This window comes from Periplaneta americana, chromosome 5, assembly GCF_040183065.1.
Source record: "Periplaneta americana isolate PAMFEO1 chromosome 5, P.americana_PAMFEO1_priV1, whole genome shotgun sequence".
Lineage (NCBI taxonomy): Eukaryota > Metazoa > Arthropoda > Insecta > Blattodea > Blattidae > Periplaneta > Periplaneta americana.
In genome coordinates, this window is record NC_091121.1 from 53,147,522 (window position 1) to 53,172,896 (window position 25,375).

At 37.3% G+C, this 25,375-nt stretch overlaps 1 protein-coding gene across 1 annotated transcript; it reads right to left on the minus strand.

Annotated features, from left to right (window-relative positions):
- Window positions 1-5,409: 5,409 nt before the first annotated feature.
- On the minus strand, window positions 5,410-21,865 carry LOC138699620 (uncharacterized). The gene is made up of 2 exons (XM_069825646.1): window positions 20,990-21,865; window positions 5,410-10,838 (listed from the first exon to the last, which is right to left on the minus strand). The coding sequence occupies exons 1-2, from the start codon at window positions 21,856-21,858 to the stop codon at window positions 10,448-10,450; spliced, it is 1,260 nt and encodes a 419-aa protein (XP_069681747.1). The 5' UTR covers window positions 21,859-21,865; the 3' UTR covers window positions 5,410-10,447.
- Between the last annotated feature and the right edge of the window lie 3,510 nt (window positions 21,866-25,375).

Consider the following 25,375-nt stretch of genomic DNA (forward strand, 5'->3'; position numbering starts at 1 on the left):
CTTCTATGCCCAAGGTTGCGGGTTCGATCCCGGGCCAGGTCGATGGTATTTAAGTGTGCTTAAATGCGACAGGCTCATGTCAGTAGATTTACTGGCATGTAAAAGAACTCCTGCGGGCCAAAATTCCGGCACATCCGGCGACGCTGATATAACCTCTGCAGTTGCGAGCGTCGTTAAATAAAACATAATATTTAATATCCACGACTGGAGTTCGATGATACTGGCGTAAAATACAAACAAATCACTTTACTAGGTACAGGAGGGAAGAAAAGTAGTTCATCCATTTACGTAAAGTAGGAAATATCGCGATTTTGAGTGTGATAATTTTCATTAGGTTTTGTTTAATCAAAATACAGTACAGTATTAACAGTAAGTGTTTTTACTTACGAACTGAGTTATCCATGCGAACGTATTCATTATGCAGTGTATATTATACTGTCTACAGCACATTAGCGTACGATATAGAGAATGAAGTTAAAATGAAAAATAATTATAATATGGATATTTAAACACATTTTTGAAAATGGTGGCCGTTCATTTCGATACAGGCTCAGTTCTTTTGTGCATATTATCACACTATAGACTATTGCATCTAATTCTAATTACCAGTTTCGTCCTTCATACTTAGTAACTCATGTTGAAATAATTCTGTACCTACTCTATAAAAGAGTACCTCACATACTGTAAATTCAGTCTTTACTTCTGCCCGACCCGCACAGATAAAATTACTCAGACATGCTATCTACTGTCCGTCCAAGTGGTTATGACGCAGGATCGTAGAAAGGGAAATCACGTGATAGTTAATTACTTAACGAGGCGCTTTTATTTAAGTTAGTTTAAACAGTTGCATAATATTACGTAGAAGTCCAATTAATTCCTAACAGAAATTAATGTTTTCAGAAAAGAGCTAATAAAGCCCAGCCACTAGTCTTTACAGTGAAGCGAGCAGAAGCAGGTGGGGGAAATCGGGATGCGACGTAGGCAAACGGACGACAGTACCTGTGCGAAAATATAATTCAATATTGGAAGTTTTCGTCACTGGAAAACTCGAAAATATTTCTGAAACGTACTATAATCACTAACTCAGTACTGCGGGCTTGGTTCTGTGTGGAGGACAGCTGGAACTTCGTTAGTAGAAGGGGTGGGAGTGAAGTACATTAAAAAACTCAGGTACAATAAAAGTTGAAGTAAAAATAAAATGATGTCCCTGTATTTGAAGAATGTATGAACACTGGAAGCTCATTTTCGTTATCAGGTGCACAAGAGACGTTTTGAAAATGAACTCTTCAATACATCCTTCATCTTCCATTATCGAAAGTACCCAGATCAGTAATTTTGATCTTATATTTTCTGGTTCTACGACACGAACAAATTAACTATTTTTTCTGTTACTGACAATAGCCGGCAATAATAACAAGTAATTCTGGTTGAGCGTGGTGCGACTCCGACCTGTGTTAGAAATCAAGTCGTGTCACCGGTTCTCGAACACGCAACCCTCCGGCTGGTCATCTCGATGATCCATCATGTTAACCACAACACTGCATTAACATGAGACGGGAACACGTTAGGTCAACAGATGCAGGCTCTGTAGCGAATTCGGTTGCACTAATAAGAATTGAACTACCTTGAATTTAACTGTAGTTTTACTTAACTATGACTTGAACTTGAGTATAAGTTAGAGCTCTGAAAACAAATTCCTCGATTTATGCCAGTTTGAGAGAAAGATAAGTTGAAGTAAAGTAGACCTATAAGGAAAACGTCTATGAATATGGTCCTAGAGCAGGCCTGCACAAACAGCGCTCAACGAGCGCGCGCGCTCCTTCTGAGCGGGAGAGCGGTGTTTACAGCTCGCCGAAATGGAGAGGAAGATACGTCAGAATGACATAGACTTGCTATAAGGAGAGAAGAGGGAAACGACCACTCAGTTATCTAGTGGAGTGCAGTGCGTAGGCCTATTCTCAGTGTCTTTCACGTTGCTTACCTACTGCTACAGTACAGTATGGAGGAATCTAAAAGACGGAACATAACATTTAACATTTAACGATTTACAGCTCGAACTTATTGATCATCAATGTGACCTAAGAGCTAAAGATCGTTTGAATAATACTACTAGCCTGGTTGAGTTTTACAAGACTAAACATTAGCAATAATATCCACGACTACATAGGCTGGCTTTGAAAATGATTGCTATGTTTGGCTCAACATTTATATTTGTGAGCAACTGTTTTCTATAATCAACTTTAATAAAGGCAGATATCGAACATCTGTAAATGATGTTTCATTATGATCGGTGGGCTACTGTTCCTTTCAGCTGCCAACAGCATAAAACCTCGTTTTGATGTAGTGATAAATAAAAATATAACAAAATAATATTGTACATTTAAGTAGCTATAGAATTTTTATTACTTCTGTAAAATAAATATTTCTTTATTAATTAATAATAGTCCAAGATAGTTTTCCAAACACTGAACGGGAATTCATTTCATAAGCACTCGTAATAGTACTTCCTTTTGTGTATATTTTGTACGAGATCCACCCCTTCTTCCAGTCCACCCTTATATAGAGCGCAGCTAATATCTGCATTCCGCTCATGAGCTGTGAGCCGGCTCGGAGAGCGCAAACCTTGTGCAGGCCTGTCCTAGAGTCAATATCATTAAGCAGCTTTAACACAATCTATGATAATTGCATGTGGTTGCTAGGATACGAAATGGTAGTAATACTAAAACAGACATAAGGGAATCGCTATTAAGTTCATTTTAAGTAAATTTTTAATTGCAATTAAACCTTAGAGTCAGTCTTGTTAAATAGCGTTAACACAATCTATGATGACTGTATGCGGATACTGGGATGTCCACAGCTATGGAGTGACGGTTAGCATGCCTGACTGTGAAGCGAGCGGGCTCGGGTTCGAATTCTGGTTGGGATAAGTTACATGGTTGAGATTTTTCCGGAGTTTTTCCTCAACCCATTAAGAGCAAATGCTGGGTAACTTTCGACGCTGGACTCTCGACTCATTTCACTGGTATTATCATCTTCATCTCATTCAGACGCTAGATAACCATAGCAGTTGAAAAAGCGTCGTAAAATAACCAATTAAAATACTGGGATAAGAAATCACAATAATTTAATGAATTGGCATAAGAATATCGAAGTTTATTTCGTTCCATGTAAATTTTTAATCACAATTAAACCTTAGAGTCAAATTTTTTAAGTAGTGTTAACACAGTCTATGTAACTACTATTTCTGGATACTAGAATTTGAAATTGTATTAAGATACTAAAACTGATATATGAAGGAATTCCTGTTAAGTTGGTTTTATGTAAAGTTTTAATTGCATTTGAATCTCAGAGTCAGTATTTTGTGGTGTTAACATAATTTGTTAACAATTTGTGATTGTTAGCGTACGAAAACGTTCTCTGTAAGAAAGATGCAACACTATTTCGGATACTGTTATTGAGGCCATAACAAAGTTCTCAATTAAGGATTCAGTAGAAAGGTTCTTGTGGAAGTAATTTCCTCTGGTTCCCTCATTATGAAGTTTTAAATCTTATGGAAATTAAATATTGATTTTTGTCCTCTTTGATGAACAAGATTGGCCACCTACTTCAGTTGAAAACGTTCTATTCACGAATATGTAGAAACTTGTAATTATTTACAATCATAATCTATTTCGTCCCGCGTCATAGCGTTGTCATGGTCTCAGATCTTTAAGGCGCCATGCCTTGCATTCGCATTACGGAATGAACTCAGGTTCGAGTCTTTGTGGAGGAAGACATTTTCTCATGAGATCTGGGCCAGTGTATGAGACCGGTGCCCATCCAAAATGGTGATGATGAGTTCGGAGAGTTGTAGTAGGTAGTGAAATCCTATTTCGCGAATCAATTATAATGACGGAGGATTATTGTGCTAACCACACGTTACCTCTGTACTGGTTGAGTGATCGTTCATCTCTGCATTTGGACGTGGGATCAGTAGTCGGTTGGTAGACACTGGCTTTCGATGGTCTCTCGGGCACAGGATTATTACTACTACTACTACTACTGCTGCTGCTGCTGCTGCTGCTGCTGCTGCTGCTGTTGCTGTTGTTGTTGCTGCTGCTGCTACTGCTGCCACTACTTATAATCCTTTTTAAACGTGGAGAAGAAGAAAGCAGTGCTATATGTTATTACATGTGCTATTTATGTCCTCAATAACTATTAACAAGTGTTTCGATTTTCAGCTTGTTTAAGCTGAACATTTTCAAGTTTACTCAAAAATAGAAATAATGACAAGAAAACTATGTTACGGTCTCCCCAAAAAGAATGAGACACCATCATTTTATATTTAAACAGTATCTCGATTAGACCTACATACTTATTTACTTACAAATGGCTTTTAAGGAACCCGGAGGTTCATTGCCGCCCTCACATAAGCCCGCCATCGGTCCCTATTTTGAACAAGATTAAACCAGTCCCTACCATCATATCCCACCTCCCTCAAATCCATTTTAATATTATCTTCCCATCTACGTCTCGGCCTCCCCAAAGGTCTTTTTCCCTCCAGTCTCCCAACTAACACTCTATATGCATTTCTGGATTCGCCCATACGTGCTACATGCCCTGCCGATCTCAAGCGTCTGGATTTAATGTTCCTAATTATGTCAGGTGAAGAATACAATGAGTGCATACCTAACCATAATATCGACCAATTCCGCCTGTGGATTAAAGAAATCCGCCACTGATGCAACCTTTCACTACGTTACTATTACATGGAAATAGTTTCCACAACCGAGAAATTTGAATTAATATTTCTTGCGAGTCTGTTTTGGCACAGTGTTGCCAAGGGGATGTTATTTCAACCCTTCCGCTGTCTTGAAGGACTACCGTGTTTTATGACCCAGCCCCTTGGGACTGTATCGACTTTAAAACCATTTTTATACCACCCTTACCCTCTATATCATGTAATTCCACCCCATTCCTCAGCGTTTGCACGTCCCGCCAAATCACCCCTTTGAGAAGGCGTCTGTCTGAAGGCAGGATAAAACAAAAGAGAATGGAATTCATCAGATGATAGCAATTTGTGTGTGGCAGGGTAATGGCTAGTAGTCAAAGGGAAAGAAGACAAAAGAGCAGAGATGAAGATGGTGGCGGGATTAAGCCCTGTTCGGCCTTGTCGCTGGCTCAATTCACACCATTGCGGTCGCTAGGCGACGCCGAGAACAGTTGAATACATAGATGCGGTTTGCATAAATTGGAATAATGTGCATTAAAGCGAGCGTGGTTCACACGCGTGCGGTTTGTTGCCGTGGCAACACTTGCGTCTGTACTGCAGTGTGGCGACCATTGCAATATCGCCTCAAACACAGTACCACTTGAATGCTTTATGGCTGCAGCTGTTATACAGGGTGGAAGAGATTTATGATCATCTCGTCGATGGTAGATTTTGTATTTTTAATACTGTTCAAAGCAACCACAGGACAGAGAAATAAATACATAACAAAGTAACACAATTGCAAACTGACAAAAAACTTCATGTCATGACGGCGACATACATTTTCTCATTACATGTTTTACGTGCTTCGAATCAATTCAATTCTTTATCATGCTGCGAATGGTACCTATAGCTATTTACAATTTATTTTCTTGTGCGATGAAAGAGTGATGGAACGGAGAAAAATTCTCTCCGGCGCCGGGATTTGAACCCGGGTTTTCAGCTCTACGTGTTGATGCTTTATCCACTAAGCCACACCGGATACAACCCTGACGTCGGACAGAATTGTCTCTAATTGAATTCCAACTCTTGGGTTCCCTCTAGTGGCCACCCTCTGCACTACGTCATAGATGTCTATGAACATAGGACCGAAGTCCACACATGTGCTGAGGTGCACTCGTTATGAGTGACTAGTTGGCCGGGATCCGACGGAATAAGCGCCGTCTTAAATCACTTCGTGATTTACGCATATCATATATTATTTCAATGTACCGAAGTACATATGATATTTCCATGCAGATATTCTGCGTCATCATACGATGAAAGAGTGATGGAACGGAGAAAAATTCTCTCCGGCGCCGGGATTTGAACCCGGGTTTTCAGCTTATTTTCTTGTGCCATCTTTCAAAAGTCTTGCATAAGTGGCATCATAAGAATGAATAATATATTATTTAGTTTTTTTTACATTGTAGGGAAAATAATTTTTTTAGCTCTAAGGGTTAGCTGTTAGCCTTAAGGGTTAGCTGTTACTTCTTTAATAAAATGTAAGACGCACAAATTCATACATACAGCATTGTAATTACTTTTGTCCTTTTCAGAGGACACGAAGGCTTGCACGCAGCATGAGGCGTATTGTTACGATTTTCTCTTATTGCGGAGTGATTGTTGAAGTTCTTAGGACCAAGTTCTTCCAAGTACGTGCTTCACTCTTTGGTGTCATCTTATTGATTCAACTACGGCGTCCACGTCTGACTGATCCCCTCCTCAGATCGATGGCATCTGTTCGAAAATCACATATTTAGGCTAAGTCCTGCTGCATTCTTTATTGACCCGAAGATCGCAGCACCGTAATTCACCATGGCGTCATCTGTCCGAGGGAGCTACAAAAGAGCTACCAAACCCTGGTCTGTTGTAGTCCTCTGAAAAGCCTCTTCGACTTCCTGGAATCTTATGCAGCTCCTCCAGACAGATGATACCTGTGATCACTTAATGTCACTCAGTTGGTCACTTATTGTTATTCTATTTGTCCTTACTATCATTCAGTAGGTTACTTACTGTCACTCATTGTCACGCAGTTGGTTATTCACTCAGTGTCACTCATTCATTGTCACTCAATTGGACACTTACTGTCACTCAATAGGTTACTCACTCAGATCCACTCAGTTTGTTGCTTACTGTTATTCAATTGGTCAATTACTGTCCCTTAATGTCACTTACTGTCATTCGATAGGTCACTCACTCAGTGTCACTCAATTGATCACTTACTTCATTCAGTTGCTCAGAGTCTCTTATTTTCACTCAACTAGTTACTTGCCATTCAATCTCAGTTACTCCAACTCAATAGGTTACTCAGTATCACTCAATTTGTTGCCTAATGCCACTCAATTGGTCACTTACTGTCACTTAATATGAGTCATTGTCATTCAATAAGTCACTCACTCAGTGCCACTCAGTTTGTTGTTTAATATAACTCAATTGGTCACTTACTTATTAATAATTCATTGGTCAGTTACTGTCACTCAATTTATCACTTACTGTCACTCGGTTGGTTACTTATTTACGTCATTCATTTGTCCTCACTGCATGTAAAACATCAACTTTCTTATGATAGAGTAAATATTAATAAAGGAACGACTGTGTGTCCGCTATTATTCAGTTCTAAAATCTTAGTAACAGATGTCACGAAAATGACTGTGGAGATCTTTGGTAGAAAATAGTGGGAACAAGTCGATTCAAAATCTCATTGGTTCTCAACCTTCTATTGTGAAAAGCCAGTAACTTAGCTACTGGACACTGTCTAAGATCTTAAAGAAATCCTCCTCTCTCAACTCTCTGAAACCGCTGCTCAAATGTTAAAAGTCGCCTCGCTATGCCGCCGCCTGACTCGATGGTGTTGTTAAATCGGTACATACAATTTCACTCACTAATATTTGTACATTGACTGCGTCTCTCTGCCTTTATAATGCAGGGAGTGCTCTGAGAAGCCTGCAAAAACATGTTCTGGAATAATGAAATTAGTTGTCGGGATACAAAGGGAATAGGAAATTTGTCACTTCCGGGATCTTCAAAGTAGGCCTGCTAGAGATGCACAGAAAGCCCCAATACATCCGTTCCACAACTGTGGTCCGCAGACGCAACCGACCCTGTTTGTCACTTCAGGGGAATATGAAGTAGGACTGCTTACAAAATTCGCTTTAATCTTCAAAACCGGACACGTAATGGCCTTTTATTTTTATAAGTGCATTCCTTGGGAAGAGATATACAGTGTTACAATAAATGATCTTTCCGATTACAAACTTGAATACCTACAGTAACTATTGTTAGGAGACACTTAGAAACATGATATTGGTATCAATGGAAAAAGAAACTCAAATATTTTTGTTATGTTGGTGAACCTGTCGCATATTTATTAATTTCGTTGCTAGGAGACGATATAATATAAAAATGGCTGCAAACGAAGAGAGGAGGGCATTTTGTTTGCTAGAACGTGTTTTGTGCTATAAGCCGTGAAAAGGTGTATGACCCTTTCTTTTTTTTGTCGAGGCGACAGTCACAGGTAATTCGTACCTAGACATGTTACAGTTATGGCTTCTTCCACAACTGGAACAGGACATCGGTCTCATTTTTCAGCAGGATGGGGCACCACCCAATTACCACTTAGATGTCAGAAACGAACTGAATACACGACTTCCAAGGAGATGGATTGGATGTGCTGGCCGTGAAGATTTAGAATATTTGCATTGGCCTCCACGTCCCCCTGACCTCACTTCTTGTGATTTTTTTCTATGGGTTTTTATAAAACAACGAGTGTATCAGCCACCATTAGTACCTACCATTGAGGATCTTCGTGTCCGCATCACAGAGGCCATTGCACTGGTGGATGGTCCAATGCTATAACGTGTATGGCAGGAAATTGACTACAGACTTGATGTGTGTCGTGTGACACAAGGAGCTCACATTGAGCACATGTGACTTACTTACGGTTGTGAACCAAATGTTTCTCTTTCTGTTTCACGTTTCATATTTTCTAGTGAAAATTTAAAAAAATTGTTGGAGTTTCTGTTTCTGTTGTTACCAATTTCATGTTTTCTAATTTTTGGTGATTTAAGGTAGCACATGTGATTTAACCGAATGGATAACAAAAAATATTTGAGTTTCTCTTTCTATTGATACCAATATCATGTTTCTAAGGTCTCCTAATGATAGTTATTCAAGTACGTAATCGGAAAGATCTTTTACAGTAACACTGTACTTTTCACAGCACTCTCTCCATTTCTGAAACATGATTATTTTTCGCCATCTTTAGCAGGATTAGTGGAGCAAGCCTCTCAAACACTTCAAAATTTTTGCTTTGGATTTTTTTCGTAGTTGTGTGATGTGCTAATTCGGAAGTGTCGTGTTCAACAGTTTATGCATGATGGTTGTAACTGTGAACGAAGAAATAAAATGGCATGATGGGAAAAGATAAGGGAAAAAAATGTAAGCCGGATGACGCAAGATAGTGACTGTACAACTATTGTCTCCAAATAACAAACAGTTAATAATAATGGCCTAGTTTACAACTAAAATGACGTGACGAGTGAAAAGAATGTTGTCATTGACATGATACTGATTAAGTTATGATAATATGACATACATTTCCACGTTAGACAAGTTAACAAAGTAACTTCAACACAGTGACATAATCCATAAAGAAATACTTAATAGACATTTCAAAACAAAGTGAATAATGAAAGTAATACAGTAAATCTGGCTAAAAGTTTTCTACTGGGAGTGAAGTATTCGACCATCTTAAATAACACGGAGCACTACATATTCAAATTTTGAATAATGAAGTTTTTTCATTAACTCAGAATACAAAATGTTGTCTGAAAACCTTGACAAAGATAGTCTCTAAATGAATTTATGTATTTATTGGAGACAAATTGCTTATACTGTAACGAATATGCTTTAGAAGGCACATGAGTTCAGCCAAAACTCATCCAGCATAATTGCTCTGTTGCTAAACTGCTAGCGGATAAGAGAGAAAGACAAAGAAAATTGGCTACGTGTCGAATATACAATTAAAGGTCCGTTTACATGTACAGACATCGAAAGTGACAAACGCGTAGCGTGACAGACACGTCATTTCTTGATAGCCTAGTATTCACACTGACAGACACAGAGTGTAGCAGACAAAATATTTTCAGACAGAAAATCTATTAAAAATTGCAGCTAAACGCTTCAGAAAAATGTTTATCATCTATCTGTTGAAGTTTAATTTTTTTAGTTATCACTAGGGCTCGAAAGTTGATGAAATGTCGATTTTTTTTCCGAGACATCACAGAGCATGCAGGATGCAATATAAACTCATTTCACTTCAACACGAACCAATTTAGCCTACTTTAATTTAGCATTTTTTTTTTCATTTTTCTGTCTTTTATTATTATTACTTGGTCTCTTTTTTTTTTTTTTAGGAAATATTCTACATTTTGTTGCATTTTTTCCCTAATCTGCTCTTGAACAGACTTTTTTTTTAAGAAGCTACTGCAGATTGTTTATGCAATTCGATTACGCCAACAGGAATTTTTCTTATGGTTGCATCAGACTTAACTCCTGATCACGTGTGTTACGTGCTTCCCCCAAATCAATGCAATAGAACAAATACTGCAGCCGCAGTGCTCGCAGTCAGCATACTGTATCTCACAAGTGAAGACGTAAAAATGGCGGAAGTAAAGCAACAGGCGATCCTTCAAACCCGTGAATCTTATAGTGTCTTCATATGTAGCCACGATCGACGCACTCCTCGATGACGTCAAATACCCTCCTGCGACATTTCTCGGTCATTCTCTGCTGAGGCAGTCTGATGGCCATTAGAACGCCCTCCATGTCGTCTCCTGTGACGTCATTGGCGCTGCCGGAGTCCTCGTTGAGGGCGTGTGGAATGTTGAGTAGGCTGACGTCAAGTATGAAGTTACCAAACGCCTTCAACTGCTGCTCCAGGGCCTTGAACGGGAACAGCTGCTCGGGGTCAGACCCCAGTTCGCTAACGGTTGCGCTCAAACTGTCGTAGTATGAATGTAGAAGTTCCTCTCGATGTTCGGTTCTTGTCTGTCTGTCCGTTGCTACGAAAAGCATCCGTCCAACATCGGCTGCAGGGGATGTGTACCTGGAGAGATAAAATATCTTTGTTATATTCTATTTGCCTCTCATTTTCTCGTTTTGATGTGAATACATCTGTAAGTGCCATCTCGGAAAGTCGACCGACATATTTTTTTAAACGAGTATTGTTGCGCATATAATTTCTGAACTACAAGACAAATTCCAATGAAGTAAACGGCTATCGACAGAAGGACAAATGTATCCAACGTGACCTTGAGTTAGAGCCGATACGCAGGAGTGGGAAATTTAGGCACGAACTGGCGGGTCGTACGGCAACCGAGGCAGTGTAACTCGAGAATGCGATGCGATAGAACGTTCGCAGTGGAATCAAACGATTTGTAATGACCCAAGCTACAATCTCAATTGAGCAACAATCAGCAGTCGACAAGATAAATTGCAAAATTTTCGGGAGTAAATTTGAGTAAAGCGAGAAAATTCACAATGTCGAAACATTTGCAGCGCAAATCGAAGCGGGCTTATGAGGAAAGAATGGTAAACAATAGAGCACGAAAGTTACTAAATAAACTAACTTATTTACTCTTAATGCATACAAGATGGTTACTTCCAGGAGTTGCAGCAGAGCGAAGATATACCAGGTTTTCAGGGTATCTGGTTGTCGCTGTTGATGTTTTGCGTAACAGCAGTAAATTCTACTGTATGCAACATATTTAGAGATGGCCGATATTTCACAAACCGATATTTTGTCACAGGTATTTTTTTGTCACAGATAAACCTGTGACTGATGACGCGAAATATCTGTGACAAAATATCGCTATCGAAACCTGCTCCGTATTCAGTACTCTGTGACTGATATTTTCTCCTCTACATCGTAGGTTTGCGCGTGCGCATGATACAATAACAGCAATCTGGCAGTAGTTTCTCCATCTTATTATAAATTATGTAGTTATTACACGATTTAAATAATAACACCATTGGTTACCAGTACTTAATCTTGTGTAAAATCCTGTCTGAACAACTGTTTTGTTTTGTAATTATTTTCCAATGTTTTTCCGAATACTTATGTTTCATTAATTTTTATTCTATAACTCAATAGTATAATGTTAATGCACGACTTAAAATAATTTATCCATTATATTATATACAATAAAAAGGATCAATTTTTAAAACGATTAGGATAATCATATAACCTCAATTCTCCATACCCAACTGCATTTAAAAATTATCAACTGGGTCAATACCTATAATATAACCTCTTGGTACATGAGGTTGACTTTTGCATGTTACTGTTCAGTTAGGTAAGTATTTATTTGTTAATGGTACATGTACATAATTTCTTTGTTGGATTTTCCCATATAAATTACTGATGAGTGGTGTGTATAGAGAAATTGTATTCATATTTCACTGCTCTTCAATATTTCCTGCTAATTTTTATCGGTATGACAAAATATCGGTGTAATTCATGCATATTGTGCTTACGTATCGATATAAAATATCGGTGTGGCAAAATCACCGATAAAAGTCACAGATATTTAATTGTCACAGTCGTCATAGATACTTGAAAATATCGTTTAAGCTCATCTCTAAACATATTCATATATAAAACTTGCGGCTTATCTCCGATGCAGTCTATCCCGACTATTTCTTTTCTTTTTACAGGAAAAGGAATGTTGTTGCCAGTGAGATTTCCTTTCCTTACATGAAAACTGTAATTTTTAACGAGAGAATAAATATTAGATTTTATGAAGTCCAATTCAATCTCATATCTTGCTTTTAATATTTTATTATAAGAAATATAAAAACAGATTATCACGGTAACACAAATAACCAAAGAAGTCATTTTCATTGTGCCGTTATGCAAATCAACAATGCGGCTTCAACACAGTGACATAATAAGTGTAAAGAAATACGTAATAGACATTTCAACACGAACACGAAATGTTGCCTGAAAACCTTGTCAAAGCTCGTATCTAAAAGAATTTATTTAGTGGAGACAAATAACTTATACTATACGATATACGTTTAGAAAGCACATGAGTTAAGCCAATGCCGAGTGCAGCGACTTTTTTCTCAACTGTTTTTTACGAAAATGTAATAACATAAAATGCCCATTTACTCAATATCGAAACAAAGATTTTGCTTCTTGAGTAAGGACATATTACGCCATGTTTTTAAAGATTTTTGTCTGAATTAATTACTATTTGTTTAATAATTTCATATACACATGTACATCTATACATACAGTAGCTTGCAAATTAATCCGAACACGATATATTTTTACATTTTCTGTCATTGTTGGCCTCACAGCTGCTCATACCGCTGTAATTGACATCAGTAGTACGTGTAATTCCATTGTTGAAGGTCTGTCATTATTTTTTTTATAATATGTGGCATTTTGCCTGTCGTTTTGTACTTATAAGCATTTCAGTTGTGTTGAAGACTTAATACTGCAATCCTGTGTACATTCTGTCGTCTTCACAAATGGATACAACTCCACGAAAACGGTATAAAATTATAAAATTAGCAGAGCATTCTTCTATGACACAGACGCAAATTGCTGCAGAATGTCACATCGGTTTGGCTACTGTTAATTCGATCATAAAACGATACAGGGAGACTGGATCCATCACATCCCAGAAAAAAGGAAACTGTGGCCGGAAAAGGAAGACTTCACCTGCAGATGATCGTTTAATTGTCAGGAAAAGTAAATTAAATCCTAGACTAACTGCTGTCGACTTAACCCGCGAGTTAATGGCTACCACTGGGGCGAATATTTACGTCACAACAGTGCGGCGTAGGCTTTTGGAAGCTGGACGAAGGGCTCGTAAGCCTATTAAGAAGCAACTGCTAACCCCTGTTATGTGCAAAAAACGCTTAATGTGGGCAAAATTACATCAACACTGGACAGTGAATAACTGGAAGAATGTACTTTTTTCCGATGAGTCTCATTTCGAGGTCCACGGCCACCGTGTTTCTTACGTACGGAAAGGATCCGAAAAAGTAACAGCAGCTCATCTCCAACAAGCACCCAAATACCCCCCTAAAGTAATGTTTTGGGGTTGTTTTACACATGAAGGGCCTGAAGCATTAATACCTATCAAGGGAATGATGAATTCTGACAAATATATTCACTTATTGGAAACCAGAATCGTACCCCAGCTGCAAAAATCATTTCCGAATGGCAGAGGTGTGTTCCAACAAGACCTGGCACCATGCCATACGTCTCGAAAAACTACAGAATTCTTCAACAAGAAGAATATTCAGGCTAGGCAACTCACCCGACATCAACCCCATTGAGAACTTGTGGTCAATTTGCAAAAGAAGAATGCAAGAAATGGATTGTTCTACAAAGGAGAAGACGATTTCTGCCCTCATTGGTGTATGGTTTCGCGATAAAGAAATGACGAATATTTGTGGGAAATTAGTGGAACCCATGCCAAATCGTCTCAGAGCTGTTATTAGGAACAAGGGAGGCCACATAAATTACTGAAGTATGTCTTAGATTCTTTTTTTTTATCCCGTTTGAGTGTTTTTGCATAAATAATTACGTTGTTCGGATTAATTTGCACGCTACTGTACATGGTGTATGATAAGTGACTCCCTATTTTAAAAATCTTGAAACATTGTTGTAATGTCATAATGTTAAAGATACGAAGGATTAACAAATTGTAGATGAAAAATTATTTGAAGCGGCTGAAATATAACAATAACTGTTTTATAGGCCTTTCTGAAAGATTAAAACCTGTGGAGTAACGGTTAGTGCGTCTGATCGCGAAATCAGGTAGCCCGAGTTCGAATTCCGGTCGGAGCAAGTTACCTGGTTGAGGTTTTTCCGAGTGTTTTCCTCAACATAATACGAGCAAATGCTCGGTAACTTTCGATGCTGGATCACCGGTATTATCACGCTAAATAACCTGAGATGTTGATACAGCGTCGTAAAATAACCCATTAAAAAGATTAAGCACAATACTCGTACATGTACATGAAGTACTGAAGGAATATTATTATAAAAAAAGTATTGTTTCCAAAAAGAAGTAAAACTAAGTTTTTATTTTTATGTAGATGTGCAGTAAATTACTTAATATCTTGAATGTTGACTAAAGAAAAAAGACAAACAAGTGGGAATACTGTAGAGAACTTAGTTGTTCCGTAACACGTAAAACGCCTAGATGTGTATGCAATCTTGAAGACATTGATTTTCTTGAAGGATAGAAAAGAGATGTCATGTCTCTTAAAACCTATTTTCTTTGTATGAAGTTCAGTTTCCTTGGGAATATGAAATAATTTAGAACTCTTAGTGAAGTTTTATTTTCTTGAATGAAGTTGCTCTGTTCTGTTTTTACTGGGGGAAGTAAAATGTTGTAGCTCGTGAATCCCACTTTTCTTTTCTCATACAGTTTTTTTAGAGCTCATGAAGGCTACTTTCCTTGAACGAATATTTTTTTTGGATAAGACGGTTATTGCAATTCATTATTACCGATGAAGACTGCTTTTAGTGCATAAACTCGTTTATTTACTCTATAAAATAAAAGAGTTCTAAAGTATTATGTGACGTCAGAAGGCATGATCCAAAGCTACATAGTACATAGCAATCAAGTCTGTAGTAGCTAGTAAACGAAAATGCTTGCTTGATTGATGACTTGTTCACTAAACAAATATGAATGCCTCATCATCAGCAATTGGACCTATAAAATCTGAAGATGCTTTGGAAGTCAAACTTAGAATAATACTTTTTCATATAACTCATAATGAAACTGCATTAGGACATTTCCTTCTTAATTCTCTACTGCACCGTGATATCATGGTTTTTAGAAAAATAGTCTACGAGGAGAGGAAGGCAGTGATTCAAGCATACAATGTTCAAGGCTCCCTGGTATATAGTTTACTAGTCAGCTAGTTGCTAGTCACTAATGTGTAGGAATGAGAGGTTATTCGAAAATAACCGGTTATCGGTTAACTGGTTGCTTTAAAATTAATTTAACCTGAAGGAAGTTAACCGATAAAAAATAACCGGTTATTTTTCGGTTATAGTTTTTTTTTAATATTTTAAAGTCAGTAAATTAGTTAAGAAAACAAAATGAGAGGCTATTTACAATAGAAATCAAAGAACAATTCGCAATTAGCTGTAAATCAACCAAAATATAGTTAAAAGAATGTCATTAGATGCTGAAGATCATCAATGACGTCCCAGAACAAAATGAAAAAATAATAAGAGAATAATGATATTGCATTTAGTTAATTACTTCACTCACATTAGGGTTATAGATAAGATAAAAAACACAAATTGTATAATTTTTACAATAATAATAATCTTGATTATGAGACATTTCGACTAGCAATCTATTCTCCTATAGCCAATAAATATTGAAGTCAAAGTTTCTCGTCATTTGAAATGCTCCAATATCCGCAGGTAATTATACATTATAAGCCAATCAGAGAAAATCGGAGTTTAAGATTGGCATAAATTATTGACATTGAATCGATCGATGTAGAATTCCATTTCGCCTTCTGTCGACAGATGAAGTAAGCAAAGCAGTAACCCATTCCCAATCTAGGAATGACGTACGAGACAATTTGCTTGCATAGAGTACAAAATAATAAGATACGATGTTCAACTGATAATAAATAAACTTAAAATACACTCGATTCAGTATATACAGGGTGGAAGGTAAGGTAGTACATTAATTGACAGGAGCCATAGAACTCATTATTTAGAGTAAGTTTTGTCAAATAAAAAAAATTATAGGACTTACGGATAGTGAGATAATTACAAGTGTTTCGAAAGCGCTGACGGCAATTGCAAGATGTCTCAACGCCGCATAAGTAGCACACCACACCCATGCGGTCAGCGACTTGAAGTGGGTGGGTTAAGTTCAACTATCTTTCCCCGATATCTTGCAGCAGGTGAGGGCAGGATGGCAGTAAACAAAAATGTATACTGAACTTCGGTGCAATACTTCGCGAGCTAATCTGAGGATAAATCTTCGCACAAAAATGACCTACGTAAACTTCGGATAGGGACGTAACTGTTATTTGTTTAGTTTGTGTAATTTAATGTCAGAAAATGTAAATTAATAATTCGAATGAACAAAATAGCTCTGTCCGGGCGCAGTTCAACAATGAATGTAGAATTATCAACTTACAATGCAATTACACTAACAATTCAATACTAAGTAGTGTATGGCGTAATAATTTTAATGTAAGCAAGAAATACGTACAGCAATAACAAGAAATAACGTGAAAATCAGAAAATTATGTCCGAATTAGTGAAAACACTTAGGATTGAAGTTTCAGTTACAATTAATGAAAAAATAAAACTGATGTAACTTTGTGAACAAAATGTAATTAACATTACAGTTTGTTGTTTTACGAATCACTAATTCTGGGTGTTAATAATGAAATAAAGAGTAATAAATTCTGTAAACCACATTCCACTCACATCTTACAGGTACTGTTCAAAATGTCCACCATCAACGTGCGTGCAGCTTTCACATCTTCTAGTCCAATTATGACGAACTCTGGCCAGTAGTTCTTCACTGTTCCGAATTTCTTCCGCGGTCTGGATCATGTCTAAGTACTCATGATCTGTGAACTCTGGCATCTCGTAGTTTTGAAATAAACTAAACTGTATCGCTGTACGTCCAACTGCACACTAATCCAATGTAAACATCACAACAGCTGATTAGTTGCGAGCACTAGGCGAATTGTCTGCCGTCCGGACAGCGATGCCAGATTTAGTACGTGACCCGACAATCAATGTTTCCAATGTTTCTTCAGTCGATTAATTCGAAATCTGTGAATTTTCTAATTAAAATACTGCTGCGACGTGAACATAATAAACGTTCTCTTCGTTGTTATACAAGACATTAAACCGTATTTTAAACAGTATTCGTAAAATTCGCGATCGAAATGTCAGCATAAAAGTATTATTTTTTCAAAACCTCGTAAAAACGAGTAAAATGGTATTATACTTTTTTGTTCGTTATATTTCAAGAAATCACATCCTACAATTAATGTACTACCTTACTTTCCACTCTGTATTTGAAAAAATAACCAATCGTTCAGTTATTGAGGAAAATAACCGGTTATCAGGTTAAATCGGCAAGCAAAAATAACCGGCAATTAACCGATTAACCGCATGTAAATAACCGGTTATTTTTGCCCATCCCTACTAGTGTGTAGTTTGAATTTGAGTTTTGAGACACGGCCTAATTTCCAAATGACTCTATTTCCCTTTAATTAAGTTATATAATTATATATGTAATTTATTATTATTATTATTATTATTATTATTATTATTCGTTTCATTTCAATAAGTCATTGGCGTCATATTGACGTGTGAATAGTTTCGACTATGAATTACATTGTTGTCTTGAGACTAGCCCACATGGAGTAAGAAAGCGATTTTTAAGTAGTTAATAAGAAGGCTCCGCTTTGTGTAATATAAATGCAAGGATTATGAAGACGGAAATGAAAAGAAATATCAAACATTTATTTCAGATCCCAAACATCTTTACAATCCCAGTTTCCAATAATTATCATGAACATCATAAACGTTTCGATTCAACGAATCCTCTGTCAGTAAAGATTCAAAATCAAATTAAATGGAACAAGGAATTTGAACTCTGTTCTCCAGCGAGGATAGCCTATTAATTGGCTATTGACCATATTTGTTAAGACATTATAATTTCAGAAGGAATTTCGCCCAGAGTTCGTTTTAAGGAGAATTCGTAATTAGAACTTAATACGTAAATGAACTGAAACAAAGTGTACAAGTTTGAAGAGGCTGCTAATGAGGAATGTAAAACACTCGCGGCTGACTTTCGATAGTTTGCGGTATCCTAGCAACCAGTAATGAGCTAGCTGTGTGGAATTAAATAAAGCCACTAGAGATAATTTAAGTAGAAGAAAACAAAACAGCACATCCATGTTGGGAAGCTACGACATTTACCTATAGGTTATAATTTATAAATCATTATTTCTTTCTGGTAAACTCTCTTTATTTCTCTGGTAACAATATTTTCTTTCATAACGGTAGATGGATGAATAAATAGAGAGGTAAGTGGTTAGGTATTTAGATAGCCCGATAGATAAGTCGTTATATGAATAGATATGATGTTAAGTGTATACAGGTTGGTGGAGCATTAGAGTACATGATCTGTTGAAAATATAGAAAACATAGCTCGTGAGGTTTATCTGGTGGTAGTGAAACATCAGATTAATGTTTGAGCTGCAGATACTCGTTCATGATAACGTTGAAAAAAGGAAAACCCACGCTCCCTTTTCCAACAGGTTTCTGCGACAGAACATACAACCAACTATTCTATAGACGAATGTCAGTGTATTACCCTATCAAATCATTTTTAAAGTCACCACATGTCTGTACCTTATTGGAACAACCTGTGACGTAACGAACTTAAATTGATGAAGTCTGACGGATTTGACAATAACTTTCAGAAGTAGGTTCACGCACCCCTTCAACTCCAAGGAATTTTTCTGTTTTCTAGACACTTCAATCGTTTTGGGACGTGTACAGTGTGTAATTATCATGTTTTGCTCTGTTACGCTATTTTCAAAGTGATTACTGTAGATAAGTTAGAGACATAATTGTATAATCACTCATTCATTCATAGTGTTCTGCCTAAGGACAAGTCTTTCACCTGCAAACACAGCATTCTCCAGTTTTTCCTATTTTCTATCTAAGAAGATACTCCTTTTTATATTAAAAGCTTCCTTTGTCATTGCTATCCTTTATACTAATCAGTGGTTAATTTCCATTACACGCACACTTCTGTGTAAGTAATATCTCTTGTCACATTATCGTTTCTAAGGGCTACGCACGTCGATAACTCAACCTGTGACGTGGCGAAGTTACGTTGATGAAATCTGATGGATTTGGCGATGATTTTTAGAAGTAGGTTCCCGCTACTTTAGATCTGAGTACTTTTTATGTTTCCCAGACTCTTCAGTCACTTTGGAACGTGTAAGGAGTGTAATAATTAATATGTTTCACTCGGTTACATCATTTTCAAAGTGATTAGCGTAAATCAGTTGGAGGTATAATTGTATGATCAGTAGTTAATTTCTCTTTTACAAATACTTATCATTTATCACTTTACAGTACCGATTCATATAAAAATGTATCATTTTAATAGGTATAAATAAATTTCATGCTAAATTAATTAGGTAGTTTACAAATCACTAAGTACAGTAGTGGAAAAAAAACCTGACCGACCCTTGTAGCTGATTTCAGAGTCACAGATTCAAATTTTGCTAGTCACAAAACACATCCATCTTGTATAATTAATTGTAACAATGAAAGTTATTGGATTTGTTCGATTCTTACCGTCTTTTGTTTCCTTCAGTGCCTCAAACTTACAGACGAAAAAACTTTGAGGGTTTTATTTTCATATGGCATCAATATTACATTTCTACCTGTATTCGGCAAAGATAACTGCGTATTTTTACATTAAATAGCAGTACATACCTCTGGCTTCACTATCCATATTGAAATTACCGCAGTTTGACACAATACATAGTACAGGATTCTTTTGTATCAGCTACAAGGGTTGATCCGGTTTTTTTTGCCACTACTGTACATAAAAAATTAAATCTGTTAACCATTCAGTAAAGCACGGATGAACACAACACAATATGTGAAGTATAGTGAAGGTACAGTGCTCTCATTTTGCGAGGAAACTAGATTACAGGCGAACCCCGGCGTACACTTTCCTGTATGTCGTGATTGCACCGTGTCGGGAAGCGTGTTCCGTCACTATCGGCCACTTTTTCATCAACTTCGAAATGTAAGATTTTGTAAGGATGCTAGAGTCAGGATAATTACAAGCAAATCTCTGAATGCATCTTATAGCCTATAGTTATCTTTTTTCACGTAACATTTCACCAAATAAATTCACTGTCCAATAGTATACTTCATTTTGCAATCGATTACTTAATACACAAGCAACAGTCACACACGTGTTCCGGTACAATTCTCAGAAGCAACTAACTGCTGGGATGTTTTGTAGAACTGGCTTCCCACGCTGCTGTCGGGAGAGCAGAAAGTCGGCCGGCGGAAGAATGATGCGAAGTTTCCTCTTAAAATGAGAGCACTGTATTAGGTGTTTAGTGGGTAGATTAGGTGGTTGGTAGGTTAGATGTGACAAATGGTAAGTTACTGTATATTAGGTGTTTGATTACCTGGTCTGCTGAAAATCCAGAAAACGAAGCTCGCGAGGCTTATCTGGTGAATCAGAGCTGTAGCGAAACATCAGGTTGTTGGACCAGAGATCTCCGTGTGTGAAGACGTTGAATGGTTCATTGTTCAATGCATCCAAGTGGTGCTTATTCAAGCGGTACCTTACGTGTTCTACGAATTTCTCAAACTTTATAAAATATGGGCTGTCTCCTTGGTAACACACCTTCATGGCTGCCAACACGTCTTGTAGTACATTGTGATAGATATGAAACAAGATCTCCTCACCGATGGAATTTTGGAATACTGGATCGAATACGGAACTCCTCAGTTCATTGAAGAGATCTGGATTTTGAGACTTCAGAACGAGTGAAAACGCATGGAACCTTCCAATCTCCCTCATGACTAGCTCCAATTCAGAAAACCCCATCGCCTCCAGGCAATTTAACATGAAGAAACCGTTTTCACTTAGATCTTCCATGATTATGACGTCATTTGTGCCGTCACCGGTAGCTCGGTAATATTTAGGTACCGGGATCGGCGCTCTAACTGCTTCAGGATGCTTTCTCTTCAGTAGGTTCTCGAAGACAGGATAGACTCTGTTGCAGAATGTAATTTCATTCTTGAAATGAAGAGGACTGAATAACACTTCACTACAAACAGTATTGATGTTAATGCATTTTAAGAAGAGTGACAATGTCTTTGTGCCGTCTGTCGCCATGACACGAAAAACAGTTGACATCCAGAGACCTGCTTTTATTCGCTTTACTTCATACTTCGTGTTGTTAATATCGAAACCTTGTTCAGCCAATACTTCTGATACCATACGCCGAAGATGTTCTTTCGGCAGTTGAGTGACGTAAATTGCTTCCATGGTGATGACTTACGACTAACTGCGGACAATGTGTTCGCAGCCTTTGTACTCGGTAATATGTTTATCAGCATGTCACAAATGCAAATTCAATGCTTTCTAGTTGACGAAGGTCGCTTATCTGTTATCTGTCAACCGTTACAAGAAATACCACTTCGTAGTGGATTCGTTACATAGTTTGTTAATACCAAAGAGACAGTAGTGTTAAAATATCTTCAACTGTTCTGTTATTATATTAGGAAAGATGCCACTGTTTATTAAATAATATATACTTAGGAGGAGAGGGTGGTTAAATATGGCGAAAAACCAGTAAACAAAAAAAATGATTAAAATAAGTTAGTCTTTGATATGTGCAAAATACTTCAATAAAATTTAATGTGCATTTATGACCTCGTCAGCTGCTGTGACACCATTTCTAAAGCCCTGGTACAAAGGGTTTTGAAATTACACTAAACTTTGATTGCAATTTCCTGTAACTTTAATTGTTTTCTTTATTTCATCCGAAAAGTTATATATCTTCGGGTCCACACCTGTGGAGTAACGGTTAGCGCGTTCCGGGGTTTTCTCTCAACCCAATATGAGCAAATGCTGGGTAACTATGGGTGCTGGACCCCGGACTCATTTCACTGGCATTATCACTTTCATCTCATTCAGACGTTAAATAACCTAAGATGCTGATAAAGCGCCGTAAAATAACCTACTATATCTTTTCGGATCTATTGTTTCCATGTGCATGATATTTTGTACGCACATTCTTTTGATTATTAGGAAACTTTTCTCTGGAATAGAAATTTGTTATTGCGTTGCATTAAAAAAACCTAACATTATATTTCTTTAAAGATAAAAATCTATTCTTAAAATGTAATTTTGAGGAGCTGGGTGCGTTGTGCGGTTAACGCTGTTGTTACGTAGAATGTAGATAGCTATTCTTAAATATTATACATGATAAAATCTTGAAAATTTCTTTAATATATAACCCCTTAACATAAAATTAATTATTCCCAAAAGTTAGGATTTTGTTCCTGACAATACTTCTTCTCCATCTACTTCCCAAAATCTTTTGCTCAATACAGCAGCAATAAGACAGTAATCTTACATGATGATGTCATGAATTTCTTAATAGTAAATCTCAGTCACATTGACCCTGGACGTGAGCAAAGCAAGCGTTTCATTCTCCTGGCACCCATATCTGTACCGGGAAACATTCAAGGAACTACCAGGTACTCCTCTTATAGCTGCAACTTGCGTTCAATTTTATTGAAGTTATCCATTCTGAGGTGAACGAACCTTATTTGTTCACTATCCAATTCAGATATCCTCATGCGAAGAAATGACAGCTGTGAGCAGTATAGGATGAAAATATGTGCGAACAAGTCGAAGACCATGGTTGTTGGAAAAATAGAATAAAGAAGGTAAACTTGCGAATTCTAAATGAGGCAGTAGAGCAAGTGAACAGCTTCAAATACTTGGGGTGTACTATAAGCAGTAATATGAGCTGCTGCCAGGAAGTCAAAAGGAGGACAGCAATGGCCAAGGATGCTTTTAATAGAAAAAGGAGCATCTTCTACGGACTTCTGGAAAAAGAACTGAGGAAAAGACCAGTAAAGTACTTTGTGTGGAGTGTGGCATTGTATGATGCAAAAACATGAACATTACGACGAAGTGAAGAGAAACGACTAGAAGCATTTGAAATGTGGATATAAAGGAGAATGGACAGACAGAATAAGAAACGAAGCTTTGTTGGTAAAAGTGGATGAAGAAATAATGATGCTGAAATTGATCAGGAAGAGAAAAAAGAATTGGTTGGTTGAGAAGAAACTGCCTCTGGAGGATGCACTGGAAGGAATGGTGAACAGGAGAAACGTTCGGAGCAGAAGAAGATATCAGATGGTAGATGATATTAAGATATTGGATCATATGAGGAAGGCAGAAAATAGGAAATTCTGCAGAATGCTGGGTGTGCAGTGAAGGACATGTCCTTGGGCAAAAAACTGTGAATGAGTGAATAGAATACTTATATAGCACAATTTTGAATTACGGCAATAGAAATAAGCCTGAGAGAACAGTGCATACAAGAATGGAAGAATAACCAAAGCTGTTGATAAAGCGTCGTAAAATAACCTACTAAAAAAAAAGAATGGAAGTATGACTATCTACGACGCATTGTCCCAAAGGCGATTAGATACGTTAGAACAACAAGTAAGGTTAAATATAGACCTGCCGTACTTAAAATTATCATAAACCTGTTGTGTTGGTTTACCGTAAACTGAAAATGTTATGGAAATTGGAAAGAAAATATGCAGTTGTAATGTTTGATGCTTTTACATAATCTTGTCCGACAATTCTATTCTCGCGCCATTTTTGGGAGTGATATGTCGAATGAATCATACAGTGTAGCACAGTGACGCTATGGCTGATTGGTTTAAAGAACTGACTCATTTTGACATGGACACGTGGACTGGTGTTTGTATTGAATTCACGTATTTCTCCACACTTTCACTATACGAATGTGAGAACATATTCTTGTAAGATATTTTTGTTATCTCAACAGAAACTTTACCTAGGACTCGCGTTACGGAACGCGCGCTGGTTAGATCTCTCATAGGGGGAGAGAGAGAAATTTTCTCATGAAATTCAGCAATGTATGGTAACGGTGCCCACCGAGCATCATGGTGCACTTGGGGAGCTATGATAAGTAGCGAAATCCGGTTAAGGAAGCCAGCTATAAGGGCAAGGGGGATCGTCATGCTAACGACACGATACCTTCATTCTGGTAGGATGACCCTGGTCGTTCTGGGCCCTTATTCTCTGTAACCTATTGATGTTACATTTGTAACACACATTTTAACAATCCAGAAGTTATTTTATCATTATTGTTGTTTTACTGATTTATGCTTATAAGCATATTTAAGAGAGTATTTTTTTAGAAAACCAGATATTTCTGAAAGTGTTATTTTGTGTTAACTATTTGTACGAGACCTCAAGATGTCATTTCATGGCGAAAACGTTCGTCTCTTGTAGCTTGACCAATAAATTCCAGATTTATGACATAATTTAATGACTTTATGGTTTATAATAAAGGATAAGTAAATAGACGGAAACAAATAAATATATATATATATATATGTATATATATATATATAAGTCTACACCTGTGGAGTAACGATTAGCGCATCTAGCCGCAAAACCAAGTGGCCCTGGTTCGATTCCTGGTCGGAACAAGTTACCTGGTTGAGGTTTTTCCGGGGTTTTTCCTCAACCCAATATGAGCAAATGCTAGGTAACTTAAGGTGTTGGATCCCGGACTCATTTCACCGGCATTATCACCTTCATCTCATTCAGACGCTAAATAACCTAAGCTGTTGAGAAAGCGTCGTAAAATAACCTACTAAAAAATATGTGTATATTAATTTTTAAGAAATATGGAAGATGAAATCAACAACAAAATCAAGATTACATTCGACAGAACTGGATTTCTGACGACGTTATGAAGAATATTCCGAAGAGATAGGATAAGGAA